Source organism: Pollicipes pollicipes, unplaced genomic scaffold (genome assembly GCF_011947565.3).
Source record: "Pollicipes pollicipes isolate AB1234 unplaced genomic scaffold, Ppol_2.1 Scaffold_6138;HRSCAF=7277_pilon_pilon_pilon, whole genome shotgun sequence".
Lineage (NCBI taxonomy): Eukaryota > Metazoa > Arthropoda > Thecostraca > Pollicipedomorpha > Pollicipedidae > Pollicipes > Pollicipes pollicipes.
In genome coordinates this window covers 26,120,493-26,146,094 of record NW_023596818.1, presented here as the reverse complement: position 1 = coordinate 26,146,094, position 25,602 = coordinate 26,120,493, and the positions used below count along the sequence as shown (strand labels likewise).

The 25,602-nt window shown below is 56.5% G+C and overlaps 1 protein-coding gene across 1 annotated transcript; it reads right to left on the bottom strand.

The window, feature by feature from the left end:
• Positions 1–256: 256 nt before the first annotated feature.
• Positions 257–25,440, bottom strand: LOC119106396 (homeobox protein araucan; the record flags this gene model as incomplete). Its single annotated transcript, XM_037230037.1, is given in 5 exon segments — positions 257–575; positions 1,131–1,444; positions 11,245–11,354; positions 19,103–19,360; positions 25,267–25,440. Coding segments are annotated over 5 exon segments (1,052 nt in total), but the record flags the coding sequence as incomplete, so codon positions are not given.
• Between the last annotated feature and the right edge of the window lie 162 nt (positions 25,441–25,602).

Here is a 25,602-nt window from a genome sequence, read left to right as displayed (position 1 = left end):
GAGGTGCGCCAGCTTGCTGAGCGAGCTCATCTGGCCAAGCTTGAGGCTGGGAGGCGTCTGCGGCGGGGTGTCGGTCGGCGCGTCGCTGTACGAGCCGCCGGCGGCCGGCAGGCTGGGCGGCGGCGGCGCTACCATGCCGCCGTAGCCGCCGCCGCCGGCCGCCGCGCTGGCGTAGCCTCCGCCTCCGCCTCCGCCGCCGCCGCTGCCTGAGCTGTGGTGGTAGGCGGCCGAGGCGGCGGCGACCGGCGACGCCTGCGCCTGCGCCTGCGCCTGCGCCTGGTGCGAGTAGCGGGAGAAGGGCGCGGCGCCGGGCGCGATGGTGGGCGGCAGCGGGAAGGTGGTGGCTGCGGTGTGTGCCGGCAGCCGCTCGGCCGGCCAGCCGTGGCCCGGCGGCGGCGGCGGCGTCTTGCAGACGGCCGTATCGGCCAGCGACCAGATCTTGGGCTTCTGCGGGTCGCTGCAGTCGTCGAGCGGCTTGTCCTTCCAGTCGCCGCCCGGCGAGAGCGTCTCCGACTTGACCTCGGCCCGGGCCAGCGGCGACAAGCCTTCGCTCGCGGCGTTGCTCAGCGGCGACTCTGGAATGGTGACGATGCGACATGAATATCCCGATCAGTTACGCGATTAGATAAGTTACGAGTTTTGAGCAACTAGCTGCAAGCTATTGCGAATTTTATGTGTGTGGACTGCGCGCTGTATTAGTTACCAAAACGGTGGGTTTTCTTATAGTCTGATACGTTTTGGGCTACTTGGATAATACAGCGTGCCTTTTTCTGAGGGGATCGAAAACATATCAATGATGTCAAAGTTGTTATGATACTCTTAAACGAAACACATTTGGGGTGCAAAACATCGAGCGCATGACATCAAATGAATAAACTGAATTGATAGATAATTGATCAACGATGCATTGAAAAATCCAACAGAAGAAATGAAATGCAAAGTTAGCGCACCGCAAGAACCAAGCATTTTACAGCGCCTTCACGAAAGTCATGCAAACCAACGGCCCAATGTGAGGCGGCTGGCGAATGCGAGGAAGGCAGCATCAACTTGGCGGCGTGCGGATCTCATGCCCGTCTCACTTGGGCGAAAGGCCGGTCCTAATTGATGGACCGAACCTGTCATGGTCTGACCTTTTTCACCGTCCGTTTCGTCCTTGTCCGTCTTGTCCTTCTCCGCGGCATTGTCGTCCGCCTCCTCGTCCGACTCCGTCTTGTTCTTCGGCTCCCAGGTCATCTTGTTCTCCTTCTTCAGTCTTCGCCGGGCGTTGGCGAACCACGTGGAGACCTGCGTCAGCGTCATCTTGGTGATGATGGCCAGCATGATCTTCTCGCCCTTGGTCGGGTACGGGTTCTTCTTGTGCTCGTTCAGCCACGCCTTCAGCGTGCCCGTGGACTCGCGAGTGGCGTTCTTCCTTCTCGCCGCCAGATCGTAGGGCGCACCGTACCTGCGGCAGGGAGGACAGACTAGTGAGGTGTTTCGTGAGGGCGCCTTATGTGAACAGGTGATACAACAGCGGTGATCAAGACGGAACCGTATCTACGGTACATAATGCCCCTTCTCACGATGTGAAGTGAGCTAATGAAACGCGATTCCAGACGTTGATTCCCCTGAGAATAACACTGCACAGCCCTACAACGTTCCTCTCGTGACTGCAGGCGGGACGACGAGGCTGAATTGGCTGCAGTTGACGAGATACATTTGTATGCTAATCAGTAATTAGCGTCTTGCAATTGCGTCTGCCGCAAAACAGTTAAATGTCTTTTAGCAGTCAGCTTCATCATCGTGTGCATCACACACCATGTTGTGCATTGCCTGCTGCCGTATCAGGCTGACTACTTATGAAACTCTATTGGGTGGGCTTCTCTTTTTTCTCAGTTGACATGTATGAAGCCTGTTTGAGCGTAATTCGGCAAACGTTCACCACCCGGCCCGTCCAGTCACCCAGTCCAGCCCTCTGGCTGAAGCCCGGTGGGGTGTAGATCAGCACACACCTGCTGCCCACCCTTTCCAGCCACCCAGTCCAGCTCTCTGACTGAATCCCGGTGGGGTGTGGATCAGCATACGCCTGCTGCCCACCCCTCTCAGCCACCCGGTCCAGCCCTCTGACTGAAGCCCGGTGGGGTGTAGATCAGCACACGCCTGCTGCCCACCCCTCTCAGCCACCCGGTCCTGCCCTCTGACTGAAGCCCGGTAGGGTGTAGATCAGCGCACGGCTGCTGCCCACCCCTCCCAGCCACTCAGTCCTGCCCTCTGACTGAAGCCCGGTGGGGTGTAGATCAGCGCACGGCTGCTGCCCACCCCTCCCAGCCACCCAGTCCTGCCCTCTGACTGAAGCCCGGTGGGGTGTATATCAGCGCACGCCTGCTGCCCACCCCTCTCAGCCGTTCGTCACCGCCGGCTTATCTGGCCGACGGAGGTCCCGCTGCTTGGTTTATGCACGCGCCAGCCGGGGCCGACATATCGCGTGAGATCAGGCTCAATTATGGGCCGTAAATCCGAGCTCTACCGGCTGGCGCAGCTCTGGTGTGCGTCATGTCCGAATCCGACCAGGAATCCGGCCCGGACACTGGACAGCGGAGAGTCCGGAGTCCGGACGGGGGAGGTTTGGGCAGGCGGATGCCCGGGCTGGGCAGGGTTGTCCGGCGAGTCCAGCCGGGCCAGAACGGGAATCCGACCCAAGCAGTGCCGGACAGTCCGAAGTCCGCATGATTAAGGTCATGCAGGCGGGAGCCCGGCGGGTCCGGGCAAGGCAAGAATCCGACCTAGCCGGGCCCGGTCCAGTGGGGATGAGACCAGACCGGATTTCAGCCCGCCGGAAATGGATTCGGGGTGCGTTAGAAGTTGGCATCCGAGGAGAAGCAGCCGGGGCCTGTTTGTTCCAAATGCAGTACTCAGAAATGCATTCGAATGCTCACAACTCACTTTAGAATGTCGATGATCCATGTTATGAGTCTAGTTTCTGCCGCACTGCTGCATACCATTCTTACCCCGACACCTTTCAGACCTTAGATGCTGCTCGCGTCGTGCAGATCCGCCCGACTTGCGCTCCCCTCTGGCGTGAAGCCGCGTGAGACGCCGTGACCCAAGTTTCCCAGACCGGAGGCGACGCCGGTGGCCGTGACCCTCCCGAGCTGTCCCGACGCGGGTCCCTGGCGATCTGAGTCGCCTCTAATGAAGCGGGCCATCCCTGCACGGCGATCCATCGCGGGAGCTAATCCACCGTGCCCGGCCGGCGACGAGCTGGCGTTAATCAGACGGGGAGGAACTGTGACGGCCGGCCCGGCCGCCACCCCGGGCGGGAGGCCGGGAGGCCGGGAGGCAGCGGCGCTCCCGTCGCTCAGCTGGGTGCTGTCACTCGGCTGGTGGCTCGGCAGGCCTCCCGCGCTAACCGGCGCTGGCTGGCCGCCGCCCGGCTGACCACTGCTGGCTGACAGCTGTTGGCTGGTTGGCCTGGCCGCTAGCGAGCTCGCCGCTGAGTCGGCCGTTGCTGGTTGGCTAGCGGCTGGGTGGCCGTCGGTTGGCTGGTCACCCGCTGCCGGAACTCTAGCTGGGTAGAGGTTTTCTGGCTTGCTCACTGCCGCTAAAAGACTTCCGGCTGTCTGCCGCCGCTGGCCGACAGCTGAGTGCTTCATCACTGCTGCCTAGTCGCTGGTCGGCGGACCACTATTTGGGGGCCTCTGCCGGATATCGGTCGGACATTTCATCCACGGCATGTCTAACCGCCCAGCCTCTTCAAGCGGTGTACTTTCTGGAGGAGCACAGTCCGATGGAGGCGGGAGATCAAGCATGACCATCTTCATGCCGCAGAAGGCAAACGACGCAATCACCCGGCTGTGCTTAATAACGGACAAACATCATCCGCCCCACAGTTGCCGCTGGTCAACTGCCGCTTCCCGACGTCCATCCACGACCGATCTCCTCCAGGATCTAGCTCATCTCAACCACTTTTAGGCCCAGCACGCTTTTCCTTCGCGCGGCCTCATTGCGTCTATAAATAAGCCCCACGCTTTGTCATTCAGACAGTTACAGATGGCCGCTCGAGACGATAAGCGTCTGCACCTCGGCCACGGCCGGTACATGAACTCATATCGGTTGCAGGACGAAGTGACGCCCTCGTGCGCTGTGCCCCGGAAGCCGTTCGGCGATTCTGTCAATCAGCTGTGCCCCGGCCGTGAACCGAGTTCCATAGACGGGGTGGTGGCGGAGTCGAACATCCATCACTGTCGCGGGGACTGATAGTCCACTTCGCTGTAAGAGCGCACGGGGTCCATTAGAAAGGAGTGGATCTTTGTGGTAAACTATGCGTCGACGTCGATACAGTCGTCCGTCCTGTTTTGCAAGTTGCAGTCAGTGCGGAGGAATGTGGCAGAAATTTGAAAGGAAATTCATGCGGATAGTTGCAAAAAAGCCAAGTCGCGAAATGGAGCCCCATCGGCAATGGGAAGAGAAGGACACGTATGAGATCTCCACGAAGTCTGCTTAAAAAAGAAGTCACTGGCCCTCGACTTATCATTTCAACCAGGAGGGATGGCGTTGTACCGAAGAGATCCCTGTGTTCAGAGCCGGACCAGGTCGTGACGCTGGCAAGGTTGAACCCGCATTGAATGGCCCGGTTCCTTCCCACCGCGCTCTCGTCAATCATGCTCATCCTCGGCACACAAGAAGTCGACAGTTATATCATTCCCGTGGACATAAGTTGGATTTTATTAGTTCTATTAGGCTGACGGTTGGCGCCTGGCTGGCGGGGGCGACCGGCGAAAAAGCGATCCGTCCAGTCCACTCAGGGGCGGGGTAAAAACTGGCTGGAGCGGACGGACGACGCTGGACACGGCCGGACCGGGGTCGGCTGAAGAGGCGGCGGCGCTGAGAGGGCGCCCGGCCGGCCACTGAGCCGACGCCTGCTGGCGACCGCCCGGCGCCGGCCGGCGGATCTCAGACATGTTTGGTGCCAGTTGCGTGGAAGTCAGGACGCTGGCGAGGTTCTCGTCTAGAAGGGCAGCTGGCAGTGTACTTGACGTCGTAGATATGGAGTTAGCTTATCGCATTTGGTTCAGCGAGCCACTGTAAACCGCTAAACAAGAGAACAGGACGGATGCGCGGGATCTACTGTCACGTCTCGGGGATTTTATCTGCCTTTAGCATCTTCGCTCTTCACAGAAAACTTAACTCCGGGCATTCTCCCTCACAGTTCAGCATTCGAGCCAGCATGTTTCGCAGGGCCGTCTGCAGTCAACGAGGCTTAAACAAAATGGCAGCACATTATTGCTTTTGTATCTCGCATTACCTGCGACCATTTGCAAGTAATGCCATCAATAAATCTCTTCAGGAATCGCCGCAAAGGAAGCGTCCTGTCCGGAAACGCCGTGCATAAGGCGACCGCAAGCATGCCGTTTGCATTTCAACCGCCAGGCCGTCGCGGCGCTGAGAATTTCGCTCACCACTAAGCCTCCTCAAGCACCTCTCAACATTATCAGCACGCGCTCCACCAGCCCATGACATTTATTCGCCCGTCAACTGCACCACGAGCGCGTCAATGACGGTCATCGCCATCAAGACGCGCCATCGCAGATCGACCGTCGCTCCGTCGGCGGCGACGCAGCGTCGGCATCGGCGCTCGATGACCGGCCGTGCCGACCCTGCCGCCGACTGATGTCGTCCCTGCGTGACGACCGGCGCCACATGTCTGCCAGCATGCAGCGTCGGTCGCGCCGCCTCCCCATGTGCCAAACAACTTTATGTAATAAATGTAATACTAATTTGTCGGGGCTGCGCCAAACACTTCACGTGCGGTGATCACACTGCAATAAAACCGGCCGTAAAGAGCGGACGGTGTAGTTTTGAGGTAATTAGGAGCCGTTAAGCGTGCTGGCACGTTAGCAGCGGCCGGCACGACCGCTGCCAGCACGGTCGGTGGCCGGCGAGCTGGCAATGTCGGCAGCCGTCTGGCAGGCAATCGAGCTCTGGATGGAGCGCCGCTGGCCGTTTCATGAGCTGCTGCTGTGTTCAATTAGCAGTCGTCTTGTTTTGGAAATGTCAACTTGTTCGCTGCTGTTTTCCGGACTTCTTGGGTTTCGGTTATTTGCGAGATGAGTGCATCTGTTCCCTGCTTATTAGATTAGCATCAGTTGGCTGTTTTCTTCATCATTCAGCCGATTGGGCACCAGGCCGTCTGCCGGTCACTCCGCCTTTGCAATCCTGCAATCCATGACGCGCTCATCACGGGTCCCTCCTTCCTCAGTCCGAGCCCCCTCAGTCTGCTGCTCAGTCCCATCATCCAGCCTTTAGCCCCCATTGCCCGAACGCCAGCTTTCAGTCCCCAGTCTCCCAGTCCCCAGTCTCCCAGTCCTCAGTCCCTAGTCCCTAGTCCCCAGTCCCCAGTCCCCAGTCCCCATCCCTGCAGTCCCTGCAGTTCTCCATCTCCGCCCTCGGGCCGGCTTCATGTCTGGCGATCATTGGCGTGCCGCACCACAATTACGTCCCATTTGGCCGACATAGCTCAACATCCATTGCGGACGGACGGAACAAAACGCCGGCCGGCCCGGCCGCCATAGCTGTTTGCCCTGGGGCTGACCGTGCAGCGAGCGGAGCGGGGCAGTCGGGCGCAACGGGGCAGGGCTTCACAGCTGACGACCAGGAGGGAGGGGCAGTGGGGAAGGGGCGGGGGGGGGGAACAGGACAGCGCGCAGAGCTTGGAAATCAGTGGGTATCTGTGGTTGTCCATGGTGCGGCAGAGGGGTAAGATGGGAGGAGGTTGCTTGTGAGGCATGGAGACCTGGACGGTGTGGAAGCAGATGTGAGGGGGATGGGGACGAGGGAGCATGGCGCGAGCCGGAGCGAAAAATGCAGCATGACATGCGGGGCAGTGACCACGCAAACTTTCCTCAAAAAGGCACAATTTTAGCTTTTCTTGACTGAGACAGGTTTACTCCAACGCATTGGCCAGCCAGATACTCGCATCTCTTTCCATTTGGGACATGGATGGTGACAGGAACTCCTCGAGAAATACCAGTGGAAAAGGTTGGCATAAGGGGAGAGTGAGGTGGGCTATGGAGAGCACGCCTGGTCTCTTGTATATATATATATATATATATATATATATATATATATATATATATATATATATATGTGCGTGTGTAAATATTAACCAGGCTTTCAGTTATTTGCGAACCTTCTTAACAGGTCTCCATTGCTTAAAGTAAACCAGCGTTACCCAGCTCAGGCTAGGGCGGGTCCGTCACAAAATCTTCACCTCCGAGCTAACGCATGTCCGACACCCTCCAGCTGTTGTGGCAGACGCCGCGACCGAGAGTTGCGTGGCGCAGAAGCCGTAATGCAATGTCTGCCACGCCGCGGCCGACAAATTGGATACACAGCGGCCGGCGGGGCTTCTCGGCGGCGTTCGGTAACCAAACCCTACGTCACGCACTGCTGCAGCGGCGGCCAACACAGACAAGCTCTGGTCGGGGGCGTGCCCGATCGGCCTGCCCTGGTCGGCTGCAGGGCTCAAGGCGATGCCGTAAACACCGCACGATCGGCTGGAGTTGATGGATGGACCCTGTAATACCTTCTTCAAAGTTCCGCTGCTGGTGGCTTAGAGCGCAGTGATTGCAACGTTAGATGCATTGGTCGGCATAACCGGAATGTTTGACGTGCTCGGCCCGCACCGTCCGCCGTCGTTTGGCTGTCATTGTTTCCAGCGGTGGTCAATGGAAATGGCTCTCTTGACGTGCCACGCTTCCAGGGCGGCCTGGCTTCGAATGACAGCTAGAAAATAATAGTTGAGTGGTGCGCACTCAGCTTAAAGCATGAACACAGCGTACCTCCCGAGCGATTGAAGGTAAGATAGGTTAGAGTAGCAAAGCTGCCCGAACGAAAGAAGCTTCGTTCGAACGAGATATTTCATGAAAAAGTAGTACAATTTTTGCCTTCAGTTGGGGCTTATTGGATTCTTCATACGCGTACGATACGACGCTTGCTACTTGTTCTGCGCTCATTTTGCAAAAGGAGACAACATTTGATATTTTTCACATTGACATATTTCGAAACAGTATGGCGTGCCCCTGCTCCAGCGTTCGCCCGGGCTTCCTTGTGGCGACAGCCCCATCGGCACCTGCCGGAAGCGCCCAGCAGCTCCGCGGCCGTCCATAATCAACTTATTAACCGAGAGGCGCCGGCGCAGATTACGCCGGTCTGCGCGAGCGCCGCCGCCGCCGCCGGCCGGCGCCTCTGAGTGGATTACGAAGCGGCGACGGCGGCCGCTCGGGCGCCGCCATCCACAAAAACGCCGCCCGCCGCGGCCCTTCCGGCGGGCCGGCCGGCCGTCACCGCCCCGTGTGAATCGATGCTGGCGCCGCCGAAGGCATGGCCGACTCCTCACGGGCAGGTGAAGATGAATGGAGCAAATCAGGCGGACGGGCCGGTCGGCGGCGGGGTCGACTCCGGGCGAGTGGAACAGACGGCGCCCGCTGGACGACAGGCTAGGGCTTAGCGGTGTTGTGTCGCGTGCCGGCCGCTCAGAGGCGAGTAATTAACTGGTTAAATGGGCACGTAACGGCCCGGAGTCATGGCGGTTGTCATAGGCCTTTCAAGGATAAATGCAGGAATGTCGCGTTCTCAGACGGCAGGTATCTGACTCCACACCTTCATGGAAGCGTCAGTAAGCTCTTCAAGGCGAACTCAAGAGAACAAGCTAGTATCCAACCAGTAAACGCACAGGCACATGCACTGTATCACGCAACACAGGTCCAGTCTCTCCCATCACTAAACCGTATGACAATGGTCACTGACTGACGCTGGGCGGCTGTCCACAGCTTCTTCCCAAAGGTGGTAAAAAACGAGCTTTCTCCTCCCTAAGCCTGGTTATCGGTTCATTGGCGTATAATTTGCGACAGAACCCCACAGATTCGATGTCGGCTCCACCCCTGATATTGCTCGCGCGGGGTCGGCGCCGACGCCCCGTCTGCTGCCGATAATGCGGCACAGATGCGGCTGCCACCCGGGGTCGTAAGTTCACCTGAGCGTCGTCGCTCGACGTCGAACACTTGCCGAGCATGCCCACGCGCGCCGGTGCCGGCGTCGGCGCCGGCGCCGGTTCATTAGCGCCTCGGCGTCGGCCAGTCGCGGCCGACGCGTCGGGAATTAATTAACGTCAGCGGGCCCGCGCGGCCCGGCAGATGTCGGAGAGGGTGAGAGGGGTTTCTCGGCAGATGTCGGAGAGGGTGAGAGGGGACTCTCACCCTCTCCGAGAGGTGTGGGGAGAGGGGTGGGGGGGAAGTTAGAGAGGAAGGGAGATAGGATAGAGACAAAGAGAGAGAGAGAGAAAGAGAGAGCGGGAGAGAGGGGAGGAGAAAAGGGGAGAGGAGGAGAGAGAGGAGAGAAGGAGAGTGGATGATGGAGGCTTCCTGGCTCTCTCTCTCCCCCTCGATTCCCTCTCTCTCTCTCTCTCTCTCTCTCTCTCTCTCTCTCTCCTCTCTCTCTCTCTCTCTCTCTCTCTCTCTGCACGATAGGGATGGAAGGAGGAACAGAGAAATGGAGCAACGAAGAGAAAGGGAGAAAGAGAGAACAGATGGAGATCGGGAAAGTGGGAGACATAAGAAAGAGAGCAATAAGAGAGTGGAAAGATAAGGTGAAGACAGAGACGAAAAGGGTTTATTGGATAGTTGATGTTAAAAGCAGCGAGAAAGAGACGGATGGAAATGATCGAATAGTTTGAGAACCGTTCTCAAACAAGAAAGAAGCAAGCAACTGGAAAAAAGAAGTGAATAACCAGTCTACCTCATGCACTTATCAGAATTAATAGGATAATAATTGGAACCTTAAAGGACGTCACATTCGCAGGGCGACACCATTCTGATCCACAAGTAGAGAACGAAAACACTGCCTGTTTGTCAAATGCAGCCTATTCACAAACATGCAACGTCCCTGAACGGGGCCCGATCAAAGCCGAGATAAGCTAAAATAAGCAAAAACTACAGCATCACTAACTAGCTTTGGAAACGGCACACTGCGAGCCACGGTGGACGGGGTGGGTGGGACCTAAAGCAGGGCCACAAGGCCCGCGCCTGCTAACTCACAGCCGCAGGCGACAGCGGCGGCCGGCTCCGTGCCTGACTTAGTCATTTTGCTGCAGCCTCAGTAGCAGCACATGCTGTCCTAGTACACGTGGGTAATGCCCGCCAATTTGTCTCTAGCATTAACTGAAACAGCACCCAAAGCTGACAAAACGCCACCCAAAGCTGACAAAGACCGTGTGGCTGGGCCCCAGCCCCAGCTCCCCCGCCCCCCCCCCCCCTCTCCCCTTTGCGCCGGGTCAGATTCCCCGCTCAGTCAGCCCCGTTGCTTCAGCATTTGCCTGGCGCCCCAGCCAGGTTCGTGCCACGGCCTCATTTGCAATGTAAATTTGTCATTGTTGCAATGGCCGTGGCTTGGGGTCTTGATGACGTACTAAATTAGATTTACTGCGCTCGCGCGGTGGCGGCGCGCCGCTATGGGCGGCCAGCACCACCCTCCCTGGACTCCCGTGGGTCGTGCACCCTCCCCCACACGCCTGCACAGCGGGAGAAGCCGTCATGTGCTCGTGCCACGAGAGCGGGGAGCACGGAATGGGCGGAGGCGCTGCAGTGGTGCACAGTGGTCTAATATACGCCAATAAACGCTTGATGTGCAATCGGCGGAATTAGCCGAGATGGCCAGGGGCCGGTTTAGAGCGTCGCTCATGCAGTCGTGCGGGCAGTCGGCACACGACCAGGTCAAGCGGCTCGAGGAAGAGCGGCGCTCCGACCGCTTCAAGCACCCGTATCGAACTGAGCCGCTGTGAATAATTCACAGGCTTCGTGCACTCCGCAAAAGTGTGCTAATTGTGCTGCCGTAAAACCATTAGTGAATAAGTGATTGCAATTAGTGTCGCCCAGGAAGGCAGCCAGCTTCTGCCGCTGCAGGTCAGTGCTCGTAATTATCGTGGTCCACCTCACAGACGCTGTCCCCGCACGGGGTCCAATCCGCCCCAAACATACCACCACACTGTCCTATAATGGCCCCCGGGGTTGAGTCGTTGTGTCTGTTATGTGGCCGGAACTCCGTGTTGAGCCGTGTTGACGATTTGTCGGTGCACTTGGCTATGTCGCAATTGCGAGGTATGTGGTGAAAAACACGTTAAACCGAGGCCCTCGTCCACATAGCGCACGCTCATTGAGGGCGTTCCAGCGGCGCCACTGTACCGCGCACGTGCCGTCCTGGCGTGCTCACCCGTACAGCGAGGGGTCGTAGGGGCTGTAGCCGTAGCCGGCCGTGCCGCCGAGGCCGCCATAGACGCCCATGTCTGCTCCGCTCGACTCCTTCAGGCCGTACGGCGTGCCCTGCAGGACAGAGCGACGGCACGCGTCACGGATGGGGCAGAGAAGTAGCGCACGTCAAAGGTGGGGCTGAGAGGTGGCGCACGTCACCGTTTTAGGAGGAAAGTGGCGCACAGAAAGAAGCGAAGAAGGGGCTCATGTCACAGATAGACCGGATAAGTCGCGGACGTCACGGATGAAACAGAGAAGCGATGGCGCGGGCGGAATCGACAAGTGGCGCATGTCACAGAGAAGAGCAGTGGCCTCACGTAATAGAAAGAGCGGATGTGGCGTGCGTTACGGGTGAACCACAGACGTGGCGCACGTCATGGGTGGACGACAGGCGTGGCGCACGTCATGGGTGGACCATAGACGTGGCACACGTTACGGATGGACGACAGACGTGGCGCACGTCGCGGGTGGACCACAGACGTGGCGCAAGTCATGGGTGGACCATAGACGTGGCACATGTCACGGATGGACGACAGACGTGGCGCACGTCGCGGGTGGACCATAGACGTGGCACACGTTACGGATGGACGACAGGCGTGACGCACGTCATGGGTGGACCACAGACATGGCGCACGCCGCGGGTGGACGACAGGCGTGGCGCACGTCACGGGCAGAGCGGAGACGTGACACACGGCATGTTGGTGGAAGGGAGGGGGGGGGGGGGGGCAGAGAGTTCATTATGCAAGACAACTGGCGCACGTCTCCTAGCGGAGAAGTGGCGCACTTCTTGGATGGAACGGGCCTGTGGCTCATGATGTGGTTGCCACAGATCGGTCGCCCATGTACGGGATTGAGCACATGTTGTTGCATGCATCAGACTGGAGACAGAGTTGCGCACATCAGGCAGGGGACAGAGAAAGGAGGGGACGTCAGAACTGGAGCTCATATTAGCACACATCAGGGGCAGGTGGAGGTGGCACAATGCGAGAGGGAGCAGAGACGCGGCACGCGTCGCTGCAGTAACGCCTCTTCACACTTCACCATAATTCCCTTAACCCTCGCCCCGATTCGCCCCTTTCCATAACGTGAGCTGTTAGGAGGAGGGGTCGATGCGACCGGCCTCCCGTGCCGCTTCCAAACTAAGAACAACAGAGCCTCACGGAAAAAGATCAGTGGACTGGTCTCAACGAGGTCTTTCGATTGGTAATACATCGTACGTCTTTAAGTCAACAACTGATCCTATATTGCAAAGACAAAACGTCATTTTTTCGAAAACCACACTTTTCAGATTGCTATGCTCATACTTACGCCTCAGAGCCACGCAGCGACATGCCACTTCCACAGGCGTTTTCCTCGTTGAATTCTGTGCACATTGCGATGCATTTTTATGTGCCTTGACATGTGGGGCAGTATTAGTGTGACAGTGTCGGCCCGCCTCGCGCGGTCGGCGGACCTGTCGGCTGCCGGCCGGCGCCCGCGCCCGTGCGGCATTCCTAAAAACAGTCACTGCTCAAAAACAGGAAACGCTGAAGGCACGGCGCCTGTGTCAAAATACGCGCAATAAATGTCACATAATAAAATCTTTTAGTGCGTTTCTGAGTGACATCCTCGGAAAAAGTAAACGGGGGTCACACTGACCATCTGTCAAAACGAGCGCTAACCTCGCTTAGCGAGATTTAATGTTTTTTTCCGGTGCCAAAGAGTTGGGACTACGAAAAACTGCAAGAACAGCTTGTTTCGATCATCTGAAGATACTCGTTGCTTACAAATGGCACACAGTGAGGTAACTCAGCAAATTCGAATTCAGTCATCGCCAACTGTACTTTAAATCTTCGCCACATATGAGCTGAATTGGCGGTGTCAGCGAAATGTAAAACATTGCGTCAAAATAAATACATAAAATAGGTAAATATGCTTTTGCTCCTGGGAATCACACCGAGCCGTGGAGTACAACTATCTTAATCGGAGTAGGGCCACAGGCTGAGCGTGTCCTGACGCCAGATAACCATAGTTTGTGTAGGCTCACAGCGGCTGGGCGCGGCACAGCTCAGTCCGTCGCGTTTTTGGCGGGATAGCCTTTGATTGACCCTTTGCAATCACTACTGTGCCGCCATCCATACTCCAGTACAACAATGTGGGCTATGAATTTGCGCGTGGCCATCGTGCAGCCATTACATCGCTTGCCTAATTCACGAAATAGGAACATTCTTATTCATGGCTTAGAACCATTGCGATGTGTCCGAAAACGGCCGTTTCCATTGGCATAGGTCTTGGTGACATCTTAAGTTGAAGTCGAGAACGCCATCCGACCAGTAGGTAATGCGTTCATTGTCAGTCGTCCTTGTGCAGCTTTAGTTAAAGTCGAGAACGTCATCCGATCAGTAGATAATGCGCTCATTGTCAGCCGCCCTAGTGCAGTTTTAGTTGAAGTCGAGATCCGCATCCGACCAGTAGATAATGCGCTTGTCAGTCGCCCCCAGTGCAGTCTTAGTTGAAGCCGAGAACGTCATCCGACCAGTAGATAATGCGTTCATTGTCAGTCGCCCTAGTGCAGTCTTCGTTGAAGCCGAGAACGTCATCCGACCAGTAGATAATGCGTTCATTGTCAGTCGCCCCAGTGCAGTCTTAGTTGAAGCCGAGAACGCCACCCGACCAGTAGGATAATGCGCTCATTGTCAGTCGCCCCAGTGCAGTCTAAGTTGAGGCCGAGAACGCCATCCCACCAGTAGGTAATGCGCTCATTGTCAGTCGTCCCAGTGCAGCCTTAGTTGAAGCAGAGATCGGCACCCGAGTGCGGTCCAGACTGTGGCTGATATAGGCTGATGTGGGCTGAGTGAGTGGGCTGGGCTGTGGTCCAGTGGGCGACCGAGGTCAGTCGCCAGCCTGGTGAGGTGAGCTGATCACCTGCACAAGTGTCGACCACGTGACTGCAAGCACCCGCTACCGTGACAGTGCCAGCAACAGCCCCTGCTCACCAGACGGCTACCGGGGGGCGCTGTTCAGTTGCGACACCTCCCTTAAATGTCATATCGACCGCCATCTTATCCGTGCAGATGTTATCCAGGATTGACGTATGCTACCTTATCATTAGTATAACTGCTACCGGTCGACCGCTGGAAGCAATAACATTTAGGGGTGTACCTGTCGCCAACACGTGAATGGCGCCAACAATGGCACTTTATCTACTGGGATCGGCGCTGAAGTGGCCGACAAGCAAATAGCTTAGATCTTGAATTGAAGCATGTGCGATAGTCGACCAGGATGATCAGGTTCTACAGGACCACACCCGAATCGGCGCGGACTACTCGTGAACGCGTTCCATTTGCCTGAGGTAGTTATAACGATAAACCCACGTTGAGATAAAATTCAATCGTTTTAGTAGACAAATTTTGTACAGCCTGCACATAACGCTCAGTGTAGGAGGGCATAACGCAAATTATTGGCTAAGGGTGGGCATAGCCACATTCCAACCATAAAGCACGTTGTTCAGACAGCATTCATTTATCACGAATTTTTTATTCCGCCTCACTCGAAACACTAACGGCTAAATAATGCTTATAGACACAAGCCATTATGCAGGACATTTCCATAAGAAACCTCCGATATACGATAAGCACCGGGCTTAAAAGCATCGGTTTTAGCGGTGCGCGTTTTGTGCAATGGACAGCTGTCATCGTTAAACAGAGTGGACAGATGCACATACCCACTGCTATCTCACGGAAGAAACGGCCATTCATTGCCTATCAGGTTCGTACATGGGAAAGCGTCAGATGCGTCAACGCAGTCCACTCTTGTCAAAAGGAGAACGAAGTAACACGCGCATCCAATATCATGTGTTATGAATCATCTTCCCCTGCGATCAGCGGGGAGTCGGGGAGCGTCAGCAGGCGTCAAGTCGCGGCGCGGCAGCCAAGGCGGTGGGCCGTTAAACCATCTCCCTGCGCCACCGCGGACAGGGCCCGCTGCAAGTAATTTACAGCCTGGCTTCGACCGTAAATAGCATTCACCTGGCTTTTCGCGCCCGTCTGCCCTACAGGTCACGTCGACGGGGCCGGGTCACGGTGGGCACGTTCGGAGGGGGCCGTGTTGACGCAGCGCGGCGCCGGCGGCAGTCCTGGCGCAACAGAGACAAATGGCCGACGTTGCGCGATTCTTCACCGTCGAGCGTGGTTAGGCACGCCGCGTTTTGACAAATGATTCATGGAATGGCGGTCGGCTCGTGACATTTTGTGACTGGAGTCGGCGGGGTGCGCAGGCAGATGGATAGCTCCCCGTTCTCCGTCACAATGGCGCAGTGACTTAATGCTGTCGTTACAGCGCCATTTGGGGCCCAAGCCGGAATCCGATCGTAAATATTAATAAGTAATCTTCGTTGTCTTTAACCACTCTCACTGCTTCAGTTAAACGGCCCTTATTTTAGTCGGACAGATTGACAGGGAGTTTTATGCACTGTGTCCCAGCTGGCTAAACGGAATCACTTATCTGCAATAAAAGCGGCTCTGTTGGAGAGAATTGTTTGTGTTTCAAGTTACGGCCGGGGAAGGGCCATAATTCATTCCGCCTCCGAGCGAGGGGCGGACAGCGGAGGGGGAGGGGAGGGGGCACCCGGCCACGAGCCGGGGAGATTTGCTTCCGCCAGCTTCGGCGGACTCGCCAGCCGCCGGCTGCCGCTGGCGGCTGGGGGTGTGGAGTCGGGGTCGACGGCGGTGCGCGCGTCCCGGTGACGCCACCGTGTGGGCGGCTGCGGCGTGTTGACCGGATCGGCGACGACGCTCAGTGCGCGGGCCGTCTTCGTCGTACTTGTTGGGGATCAGTGAGGGCTGAGAAGTCGAATTCTTGGACCTTCTAGGGACTGGCCGTGTCTAGCACGGCAAAGGCAGCCGAGAATTGGGTTCGATTTTTAAGCATTTTGGGGACTGGCGATGCCAGCTAAAAACTGGCACATTTCACAGGACAAGCATTTTTTCGGAAAAAGGACTTACCCAAGGGGCGACCGATGGGCACGTGGTGGCCAAACGGTGAGCGCCTTAGGCTTACATGCGGCGGCGGGGGGGGGGGGGGGGGGGGGGGGTAGAAGGACACACAACAGAGCAGATATGCCCTGCTGTGTGCCGGGTCTGAACCCTGGCTGTGCCATGACACTTGAGCGCTGATACGGCCTCTACAGTCGCTGCTGTTTCATAAAATGGTGATAGACGACGTGCGTCGTGTGCCTTTGAAGATGCGTGTCCTGGGAGAGTGACGTGGGGTGACCAATGACCGAAGCATACAACTCTCCCCACTAGGACAGCCCTCGCTCATCGCAGCCCAGCTCATTTTTCCCAGACAGCTGGCACGGGGCTGCCGAGCGACCATGCTGCCGTACAAATGGGACACACTCCAGAATAATCCGCGATATGGAAGGACGGAGCATGCTCCAGGATAGTTCATATTCCCGTTCACGCGGGTTTGCCCTAAGGCAGGCAAGCTCCCACACAGTGGGAGACGATGCGGGGAGCCAATGCTCTCGGACCACTGAGACACGATCCCAGGATTCCCCAGTCCCGGATCGGCAGAGCGCGCCGCCACCACATCCAGTGTTCCCGATCAACGAACTCGCCACGTGACGGACACGCGGCGACATAACTGGACCACGCGGACGTGACAGGCCACGTCTCCGGACAGGTGGGGCGCGCCCCTCGGGACGGTAAGGAGGTGTGCACTGTCCGACGGGTGCCACCGCTAATGGAAAAGCCCTGTTGTGCGCGGCGCCAAGGAAGCGCACTGACAGCTCATCCATTCGGCCCGGCAATTATTATCAGATCCGGTACCGACGGATCCTTCCAGTGAGCCCCTCGGGACCCCTGGACACCAGAACACACAGCAGGGACTGCATCAGTATAGAAACGACCATGTCATGGCCTTCCTACCTAGTCCTGCGCCTCGACCGATCTACCGTGCTGCGAAGTCTAATTAATCGAGTTCGAACTGGAAGTTATCAGGGTTCCAGCGGAAGTGAATGTTTATTTACACTTTCACCCAGGAAGAATGTCCTCGGCCTCAGTATTTCCTCATTTCAAGATCAAGTTGAAACGTGTGTCACGTCTACATGGTCGTAAATTTTGACACTGACGTCGAATGCTCTAATCTTGCAATGAGTTGTTCTTGGTGTATATCTTAATAGCTCGTTTATTTGTTCAGTGTGCGGTTTCTTGAACCCATGACTACTAATGCCTGTTAATGCCTAATAATGCTTATTGATGAATACCACCGGCTGGCAGCCAGGGACCAATAAACAACAAGCATCTGATAATAAACACCCCCGGACCTATCCGTTGCGCGATCCCATCATTGCAGGGTTCCACCCCGGCTGGGCGTGTCCAGCTAAAGGTCTACTCCACCCTGTCCCCCCCCCCCCCCCAGAACCGGGCCCGGGACCATTCTGACTGACAGGAACTTAATCCTGCTCCCCGCGACTCCCGCCCACGCCGCCGCCGCCGCCGCCGCCGCCGCCGCGACTGACGGGAGGCGCCAGCCCCGCGCTCAGGCGGCCGGCGGCGGCGGCGGCGGCGGCGGCGGCAGCACCCCTGACGGACGAGCGGCGGCGGGCAGACGGGCGTCTGCCGCCGCCGCCGCCGCCGCCGCCGCCGCTGTCCGGGCAGTAGCCGCGACTGGTCCCGCCCGAACAGCCGGGGGCACTCCCGGAGGGGGGCTGGCGAGGGCTCTTCTGGGGGGGGGGGGGGTAAGCGGGGGACCCACCCTGGAAGGGGGAGTGGTCGAGGAGGAGGCCGAAGAGAGAGAGCGTGGAGAGGATACAGAGTGAATGAGGAAGGCAAGGAAAGAAAAGGAAGAAAAGGATGAAGACTGAGGGACGGACCCGGAGCACACGGACAGAGGAAGGCGGATACGAAGGGAGAGAAGATAAGGAGGTCGGAAGACTGATAGGAATGGATAGATAGACGTGGTACAAAGCCAAATGGACTGCAGAGTGGGATAGGCTTCACCGGAGACCATATTAAATGGTGAAGTGCAGCAAGACAGAGATTTGAAATCGAAAGGGGCAAATAGTACGGAACAACATGGCGTCGAGAGAGCATTTGTCGAGAGAGCATTACGCCCATACTTTATCAGTCATTTTCTGGAGAAAACGCCTAATGGGCTGGTCTTCCAAGGTTTTGCTGACGGTGGGTGTCGAAACAATTTATCTGTAAAAACGTCTCTGGCAAAACATGCACCGAACTGCGACGCCTTCAGGGTGAGCAGACCCATTAGTGGGGTGACATCTCAGTTCACGTAATGGGTGGGGTCCTGGCCAGTGATGGCGGGTTGCTACTTTGTCAACAGTGTACGGCCGTTCTACTTTTCGATAATCACAACGCAGGAGAGCAAACCTCCTTTTTGGCATGCATTCCCTGCCTTCAGACTTCTGAACTGAAGGCAGGCAGTTTCACTTCACTTCACTTCACTACTTCTGGTATAGAAGAGGCGAGGACTGTGGTAAGTCCATTCTAGGACATCAAAGGGAGGGGAGAAATCCCGAACTCGTAAGGTGAGGAGCCCTTGATGGAGCAGTTGCTCAAGAAGACGCCGAAAAGACATCACTCAGCGGACAACATGTCACAAAGGTGGTAATGCATACAGGAATTATGGATGGACCCCAGACACAGCACTAACGAGACGCTGAAGTAGGCAAACCGGACAGAGCGGTACCCATTAAGGTGCTGAGAAGCAACGCTGGACGGAGCTGGACACAGTACTAACGAGGTGCTGAAGTAGGCAAACCGGACAGAGCGGTACTCCCGAGGTGCTGAGACAGGCACACCGGACAGAGCGGCACTCACGAAGGTGCTGAAGTAGGAGGAGTCGACGCCGATGCTGGGGTAGGGGTTCTGCTCGCCGCTGGGGTAGCTGGTGCTGTAGTGCAGCGTCGAGCCGGTGCTGAGGCGCGGGTAGGAGTTGAGCGCGGCCAGCCGGCTCGGGTCGTACTGGCACGAGCAGACGGCCTGGCCGGTCACGGGGTCGGTGCCCACCACCCGGCCCGTCTCGCAGCACGACGTGCCGGCCGTGCTCGGCGTGCTCGGCTGGCCCGGCATCAGCAGCTGGCGGAGGAGGACACGCTCCGGTCAGTATGGCTCACGGGTGAGCACAGGGCAGCTTGGAGCACAGGGTTCAGGCTAACTTGGGGCACATGGTTTAGGTTAGGTTGGGGAACATGGTTCATGTAAGCTTGGGGCACATGGTTTAGGTTACCTTGTGACACATGATTCGGGTTAACTTGGGGCACATGGTTCATATAAGTTTGGGGCGCATGGCTCGTGTTAGCTTGGGACGCAGGGTTCAAGTTAACGTGGGGCGCATGATTTAGGTTAGCTTTGAGCACATGATTCATGTTAGGTTGGGGCACATGATTCAGGTTAACTTGGGGCACATGGTTCATGTTAGCTTGGGGTACATGGCTCAGGTAAGCTTGGGGCACATGGCTCAGGTTAACTTAGGGCACAGGTTTCAGGCTAGCTTGTGGCACCGGATTCAGGTTAAACTGGGGCACATGATTCAGGTTAACCTGGGGCACATGGTTCAGGCTAGCTTGGGGCACATGGCTCACGTGAGCACGAGTAACGTGATGCCACGCAGGTCAGAGGAGATCTCAGAAATCAGCTGGGGCCACAGGTGGCAGTTGAGGTCCCAGGAATCAGGTCACCAGAGGTCGCAGTGCTCAGGTCAGCAGATGTTGTCCAGAAGTCACTGTAGCTTTCCAAAATGGATCTAAGAAGGTGTTCAGGAGGTAAACATAACTGTATGCTACCAAGATCCTTGCTCTCTGGTCGCCGAGGCACGTGCAGTTCGTTGGCGGCCAATCTATCGCCGTTTGATCCCAAACGCCGACCTTTGACCTGCCCGGTCTATTTGCCAAGCCCGAGGCGCCTAGATGCTGGGTTGACCGCCGCCCTGTTCGATGCTGATTGGCCGATCTTGAGGAAGGTTAGGGGCAGCAGGCAGTGAGCCCCAAGCTGGGGGGGGGGGGGGGGGGGGCGATGGCATGAAAATGTTGGCATGTCTGCTTCCCAAGCGGCCGAATGTTTCAACACTGGGTCCCTAGAGATCACAAAGGTCATCTGATGTTAAATAGGTCAACTAAGGCTGAGGTCACGCAAGGCCGCGGTGCCAGATAAAGTGACAAAGATCAGCTGAGGAGGTCACACGAGTAAGCTTAGAGCACGTAGGTTGGTAGGGCTCGTGTGGGTCAACTGAGGTCATAGTGATGCACTGGGACAACTGGTCCACTGTGTTCATGCGTTTCAGTCCGGCTGATGTCACGCTGGTCGTGTGAACTACCGCCGCACTGTGCAAGTCAAACGAGGTCAAGACGGGTCATCTGGTCGGATCAGGTCGGGGTCACGCCGAAGACATCTGGTCGTCACCGGACGCCGGAGTGCGCCGTGGAAGGTTGGGGGAACCACGCAGGGTAAAAGGCAAAGACGCGCGCAAAATGTCCCGAACAAGCCCGCCAAATGTCACACCGGTACACCACTGGGATAGCTTCGCCCCATGCAGCTAGACGAGTAAGCCATCCGAGTCGAAGGAATGCACCACAGAGTTACTGCCCTGGCCACTGAATACACAAATGCCTATTACCTGTGCTGCACACGGTATTAATCGATGCACGACGGACGAGCAGCTGCAAATGAACATTATGCAATGCGCAGATTGCATTACAACTGGCAACTACCACACACTTCGTCACTGTACCCGAAGACTGATTTGGCATGCAGTACAGACATTTATTGGTTCGCACTACGTTGATAAAGGGACACTGCGCAAATGGAGGGTTGCCGTATTGTACTTCTACGAAGCAGGTACGTTAAGCACTTACCAAAATGAACTTGCATTGTCATGAGCTCAACGTCATCATACTGACCACCTAGCTTTAGATGGCGATGAGGATGCAAACGGAAGCCAGGCAAGGATGCGGCGATAGGCGTGCGTGGCTCGGAGGGTGGAAAGCTCTTTACAGCTGTGAACAACGTCTCCACCTAAGCTACGTTTGAGCTGGCGACGGGCCAGCGCCGGACGTCGTCCAGCGAGGGGCGCACGTCGGGTGGGAGAGCGCTGGTCAAAGCGGCTCCCGCCCGTCCCTCGCGCCGCCCGCCTGACGGTGGTCCGCTGGTCGAGCGGTGGCCAGCGGCTCCCGCCCGCCCCTCGCGCCGCCCGCCTGGCGGTGGTCCGGTGGTCGAGCGGTGACCAGCGGCTCCCGCCCGCCCCTCGCGCCGCCCGCCTGGCGGTGGTCCGCTGGGAGGCGGGCTTCCTGCTGCGCTCCGGTCCGGGCCTCTGTTCCAAGCGTGCCTACGCACCGCATCTCCGACCCCCCCCCCCCCCCGCCGTTGTTCGCCCGTTGTCCGGCCAGCCCGGTGTTGTCCCCGCGGACACGGTGCGCAGCTCGCCCGTCCACCCAGGATGAGGCCAAAACGCTCGCATCGCATCTGACGCGGAATGTTGTGACAACGTGCAGCCCGGCTTCCGCAAGCAGATACGGTGCGGTTCCCCGGAACGCCACTGCAGCGGTCACGGCTGGCGGATTGCAGGGCGATGCAAACGCTGCCGGGCGGGTTTCCTGTGTCGTTTTGATTGCAAGGACGAGGTAAATAATGAATGCAATTCCTAATGAAAAACGAAGTTGTAAGCCGAAGTAGGCGCGTGATAAGGCGCGGCTATGCTGCAGCCGATCGGTGCCATGTTTTCGAGCACAACATGACGTTTTGTCGGAGCTTGACCCGATATCCGCCGCCTACGCCTATGACTGCGGTCGTGAATGGTCCGTTGCCTTGCTGGATGGGAAGCACGCGAGCGGATGGGGTGTGGGGCACCGTAGGCGAACTGTCAGGACCAGCCGTTCCAATCTTTGCGATGTCCGGTCACCTTAACGTGATGCGTGAAGTCAACGTGTGACGACAGCGGCTGGGCAGGTATTGCAATGCTTTGGAAAGTTTATTATAATTTTTTCTGATCGCGGCCACAGCTCATATTTTTAAGCAGCGCCTATACGAGCCAGGTTGTGAGTCGGACACAGTTGTAACGTGTCGTGTCAGCGGTTTGTGATCGCACAACAATGTGCCACATGTTCTAGTTTGTAAAATAGCCAGCACACATGTTTGAACAACGATTGTAAAAACGTGGATGCTAATATTCATGTATACTTGATATCCTGTCAGCCATGTGAGGTCTCGCTGAAATGTGAAAAGCATGGCATGCATCCCAAAGCAAGTAAAAGTTTCATCATCAATATTGATCGTTCTTCCAGCGCTTTGGAGCCAGAAACGATGCCTGGACACGATCAAAAGCATAACACAGTCTGACATTTACAGCTTGTCCATTACAACATCTGTATCACCGACGTCTTTGGCGATATGGCCACAGACCCTGAGGCACGTTCAGCTTCGTAACTTAGCCTCAGTTCAACATTGGGCCCGGCAAAAGCTCTGACTCACGATCTCAGTCTGGTACCAAACTTTTCACCCACGTGGTGGGAAACGATGCGAAGTTGACAATTTCCAGGGGCATTCGAGCTCGAAGTAATCGCTTGATCAAGGCATGTAACAATTTGCGCCATTTCTACACTAGATCACCTACTCACGCGATGCTTAGAATGTCTATAAATAAAGTAGCGACACCGGCATCAGCTGGCAGGGTTGTGCTGTGGCCTTTGCTTTGCATCCATGAGGTCAAAGTCTCTCAGTGACACCAACGGCATCGGACAACTTGTATCATGTTATTTGAATGCATCGTTAAAGTAATTGTATCTTCTCGACTTCAATTGATGCGTTCTTATTCCAAAGGACTCCTGAATAACAGTCCCAAAGTAACATATTTTCTCAAAACATGATCGAAAAGATAATTCGTGATGTGAATGCCTTCCATATTACCTAATGCGCCACAATTGCCATCGTAATTGATGGGAAGATAATAAATACACGCTTTAGTGATCGTTCGCAGCTTTGTTTTGATGCTTCAGTTTCCACAATTATCTTTGTTCCCTGTGGCAGTTCAAGAGCTCACGTTTTCCTTTCACATTGGTGGGTAAAACCGGGGGTAGAACCGGTTATCTGCAGCATGCTGAGAGTTTCGGGTTCCTAACACACGCCTCCCCTACAATTTCCCTCGTTGCGATGAGCTTGGTGAGCGACCGTAAATCATAACCTCTCAATAAGGGTCAACTCATCCATGGACATCGATGCCATCAGCTAATTTGTTGATACATTCTGATGCCCGTGATGCCCATGAGACATACTCTGTTTATGAATGCAGGTACATATTGGATAGCGCGCAGAGTCCCAACTCGCTTTGCCAGTGGTGGCTGAGGGCGTGGGTAGTGCTCCGTCCTGTTGTTTGTCCTCATCTGGGTGAGCTTTGATACCATTCTCAGATCATGGCATTCGCCATCCTGCATTGCCCTTTGCTGAGGTGATAACGAAAAATATAAATGCTTGTTTTCATACCTGACAATATTTTTATGTTCTGCATAGCCCGTTCGTTGGGTTTGTGTGTCATTGGGTTTCTACGACGCACTCAGCTGCTGAGGCTATAAGGCGTCGCCTGCCTCTCACTCTGGCAGGAAGGGCGGGCATCGCGGGGAGCCGAACCCCGTACCTCTGGTTTCCCAGACGCGCAGTGGTTAACGCAGACGCGCTAACCGTACACTACCGGCACCCCTACGTTCTTTGGGTTCAGAGCTGAAACTGGAGTGTAGTGTTATTCGCATTTCCCAGTAAGTAGTCTATTTGGGCTGGTATGTACGGATCTGGGTTCTACACTTGGCAATTATGCCTGCCTGGCTGCCTCTGGAACTCGCACATGTTGGCTGGTTTGTGCACATCGCTAGCGCCAGTTTGCATTCACGTGTGCGACTAGCGCCAGTTTGCATTCACGTGTGCGACTAGCGCCAGTTTGCATTCGCGTGTGCGACTAACACCAGTGCGACTAACGCCAATTTGTATTCATGTGTGCGACCTATGGTTTGTGAATCAGTGGAGCCCGGGAATTTCTCTAGAGCTAGAGGAGACATCTCCGCTGCCTGTTGCCAACCACTGTGTTCTGGGGATCAGTGGTTGGCACCGGGAATTCTCACAGACGGTATTCGCGCCGAGCCGTGAGGCGCTGCCTCACGTGCTGGTGCTGGTGCCGGTGCTGCTGTGATAATCAGATCCGGAACGTGTGGCACCGTTGACAAATAGCAACGCCTTAGCTCGTCGATGCTGGTTAATTAACTGTACTACTGTACAAATAATTGCTGGGTCTGAGAACGACGAACGCATTTAACAATCGCACAGACAGTGGCTTGAACCTGGATTTTCCTGTGTTCTCACATTATCAGTGTTTTGTTTGTTACAGCTATTGTGTTCGAAGAGCGGAACGCGGTATCCCAAACTGAAATGTTGTTCATTTGCAGCAACCCAATTTTGCGCGTCACGCCATACCCAGAAATGAATTTTGAGTGCCTTCCTCCATTTTCTCTAGAAATATTGAAAGGGAAACGCGCTAATCCTTTGCAGGGATTGACGCCGCACGGTATTTCCCGGAGGCGTTGTAATCATGAGGAGCCACTTCATTAATCCTATGACGGCGGCTCAGCCGAGAAGCCCGATCCGCTAGCGAGTACACACGCTTGAAACTCGAATGATTTGCAGCCAATCACGGAAGCGCCTGTGGTCACGCTGCGGTACGAGCGAAGGAAACCGTGCTAGCTGGCCGATCTGGTCCGGTCTGGCCGATGCTTTTTCAGCCGGTTGACCGGGTGGGCCGGCACTTCCGTCGGCTCGATTCGTCTAAGTTTCAATGTTTGTGTGATGCGGCAATCCTCGAAAAGTAATGAAGCACTCTATTTGCAGGGAGGGGATGCTAATACGGATTATAAGCCGATATTGTCAGCATAAGCGGCGAACACGATGAGCCTCTTAGCCAGGCACGAGTGCCGCGTGAAGCCCGCCGCACGCGTGTCGAGCCGGCTCACCTGCGAAGCAGCCGTCACGTAGGGGTAACCGAACTGGGTGTAGGCCGACATGGCGCCGATGGCGTGCCGCCTCAGGTCAGAGTAAGTCAGGCCGCTCCGTGGCCGGGTCACGTGACGAGGCCGCGGGTCGGCCGCGGCGGTGCGGCGCCGGTCGTTCGGTCACACAGCACGCGCCCCTCTCTCGCTCCGCGCAGCACGGCAACTGGCCGCCGCCGGCCGCCGGCGCGCCGAGCGTCATCAGTGGGCGGAGCCTCACCAGCCGCCGACCAATCAGCGGGCGCGCCGGCCCCGGCTCCGCCCACAGCCATTGTGGCCGACGGGAGAATTAGCCACGGT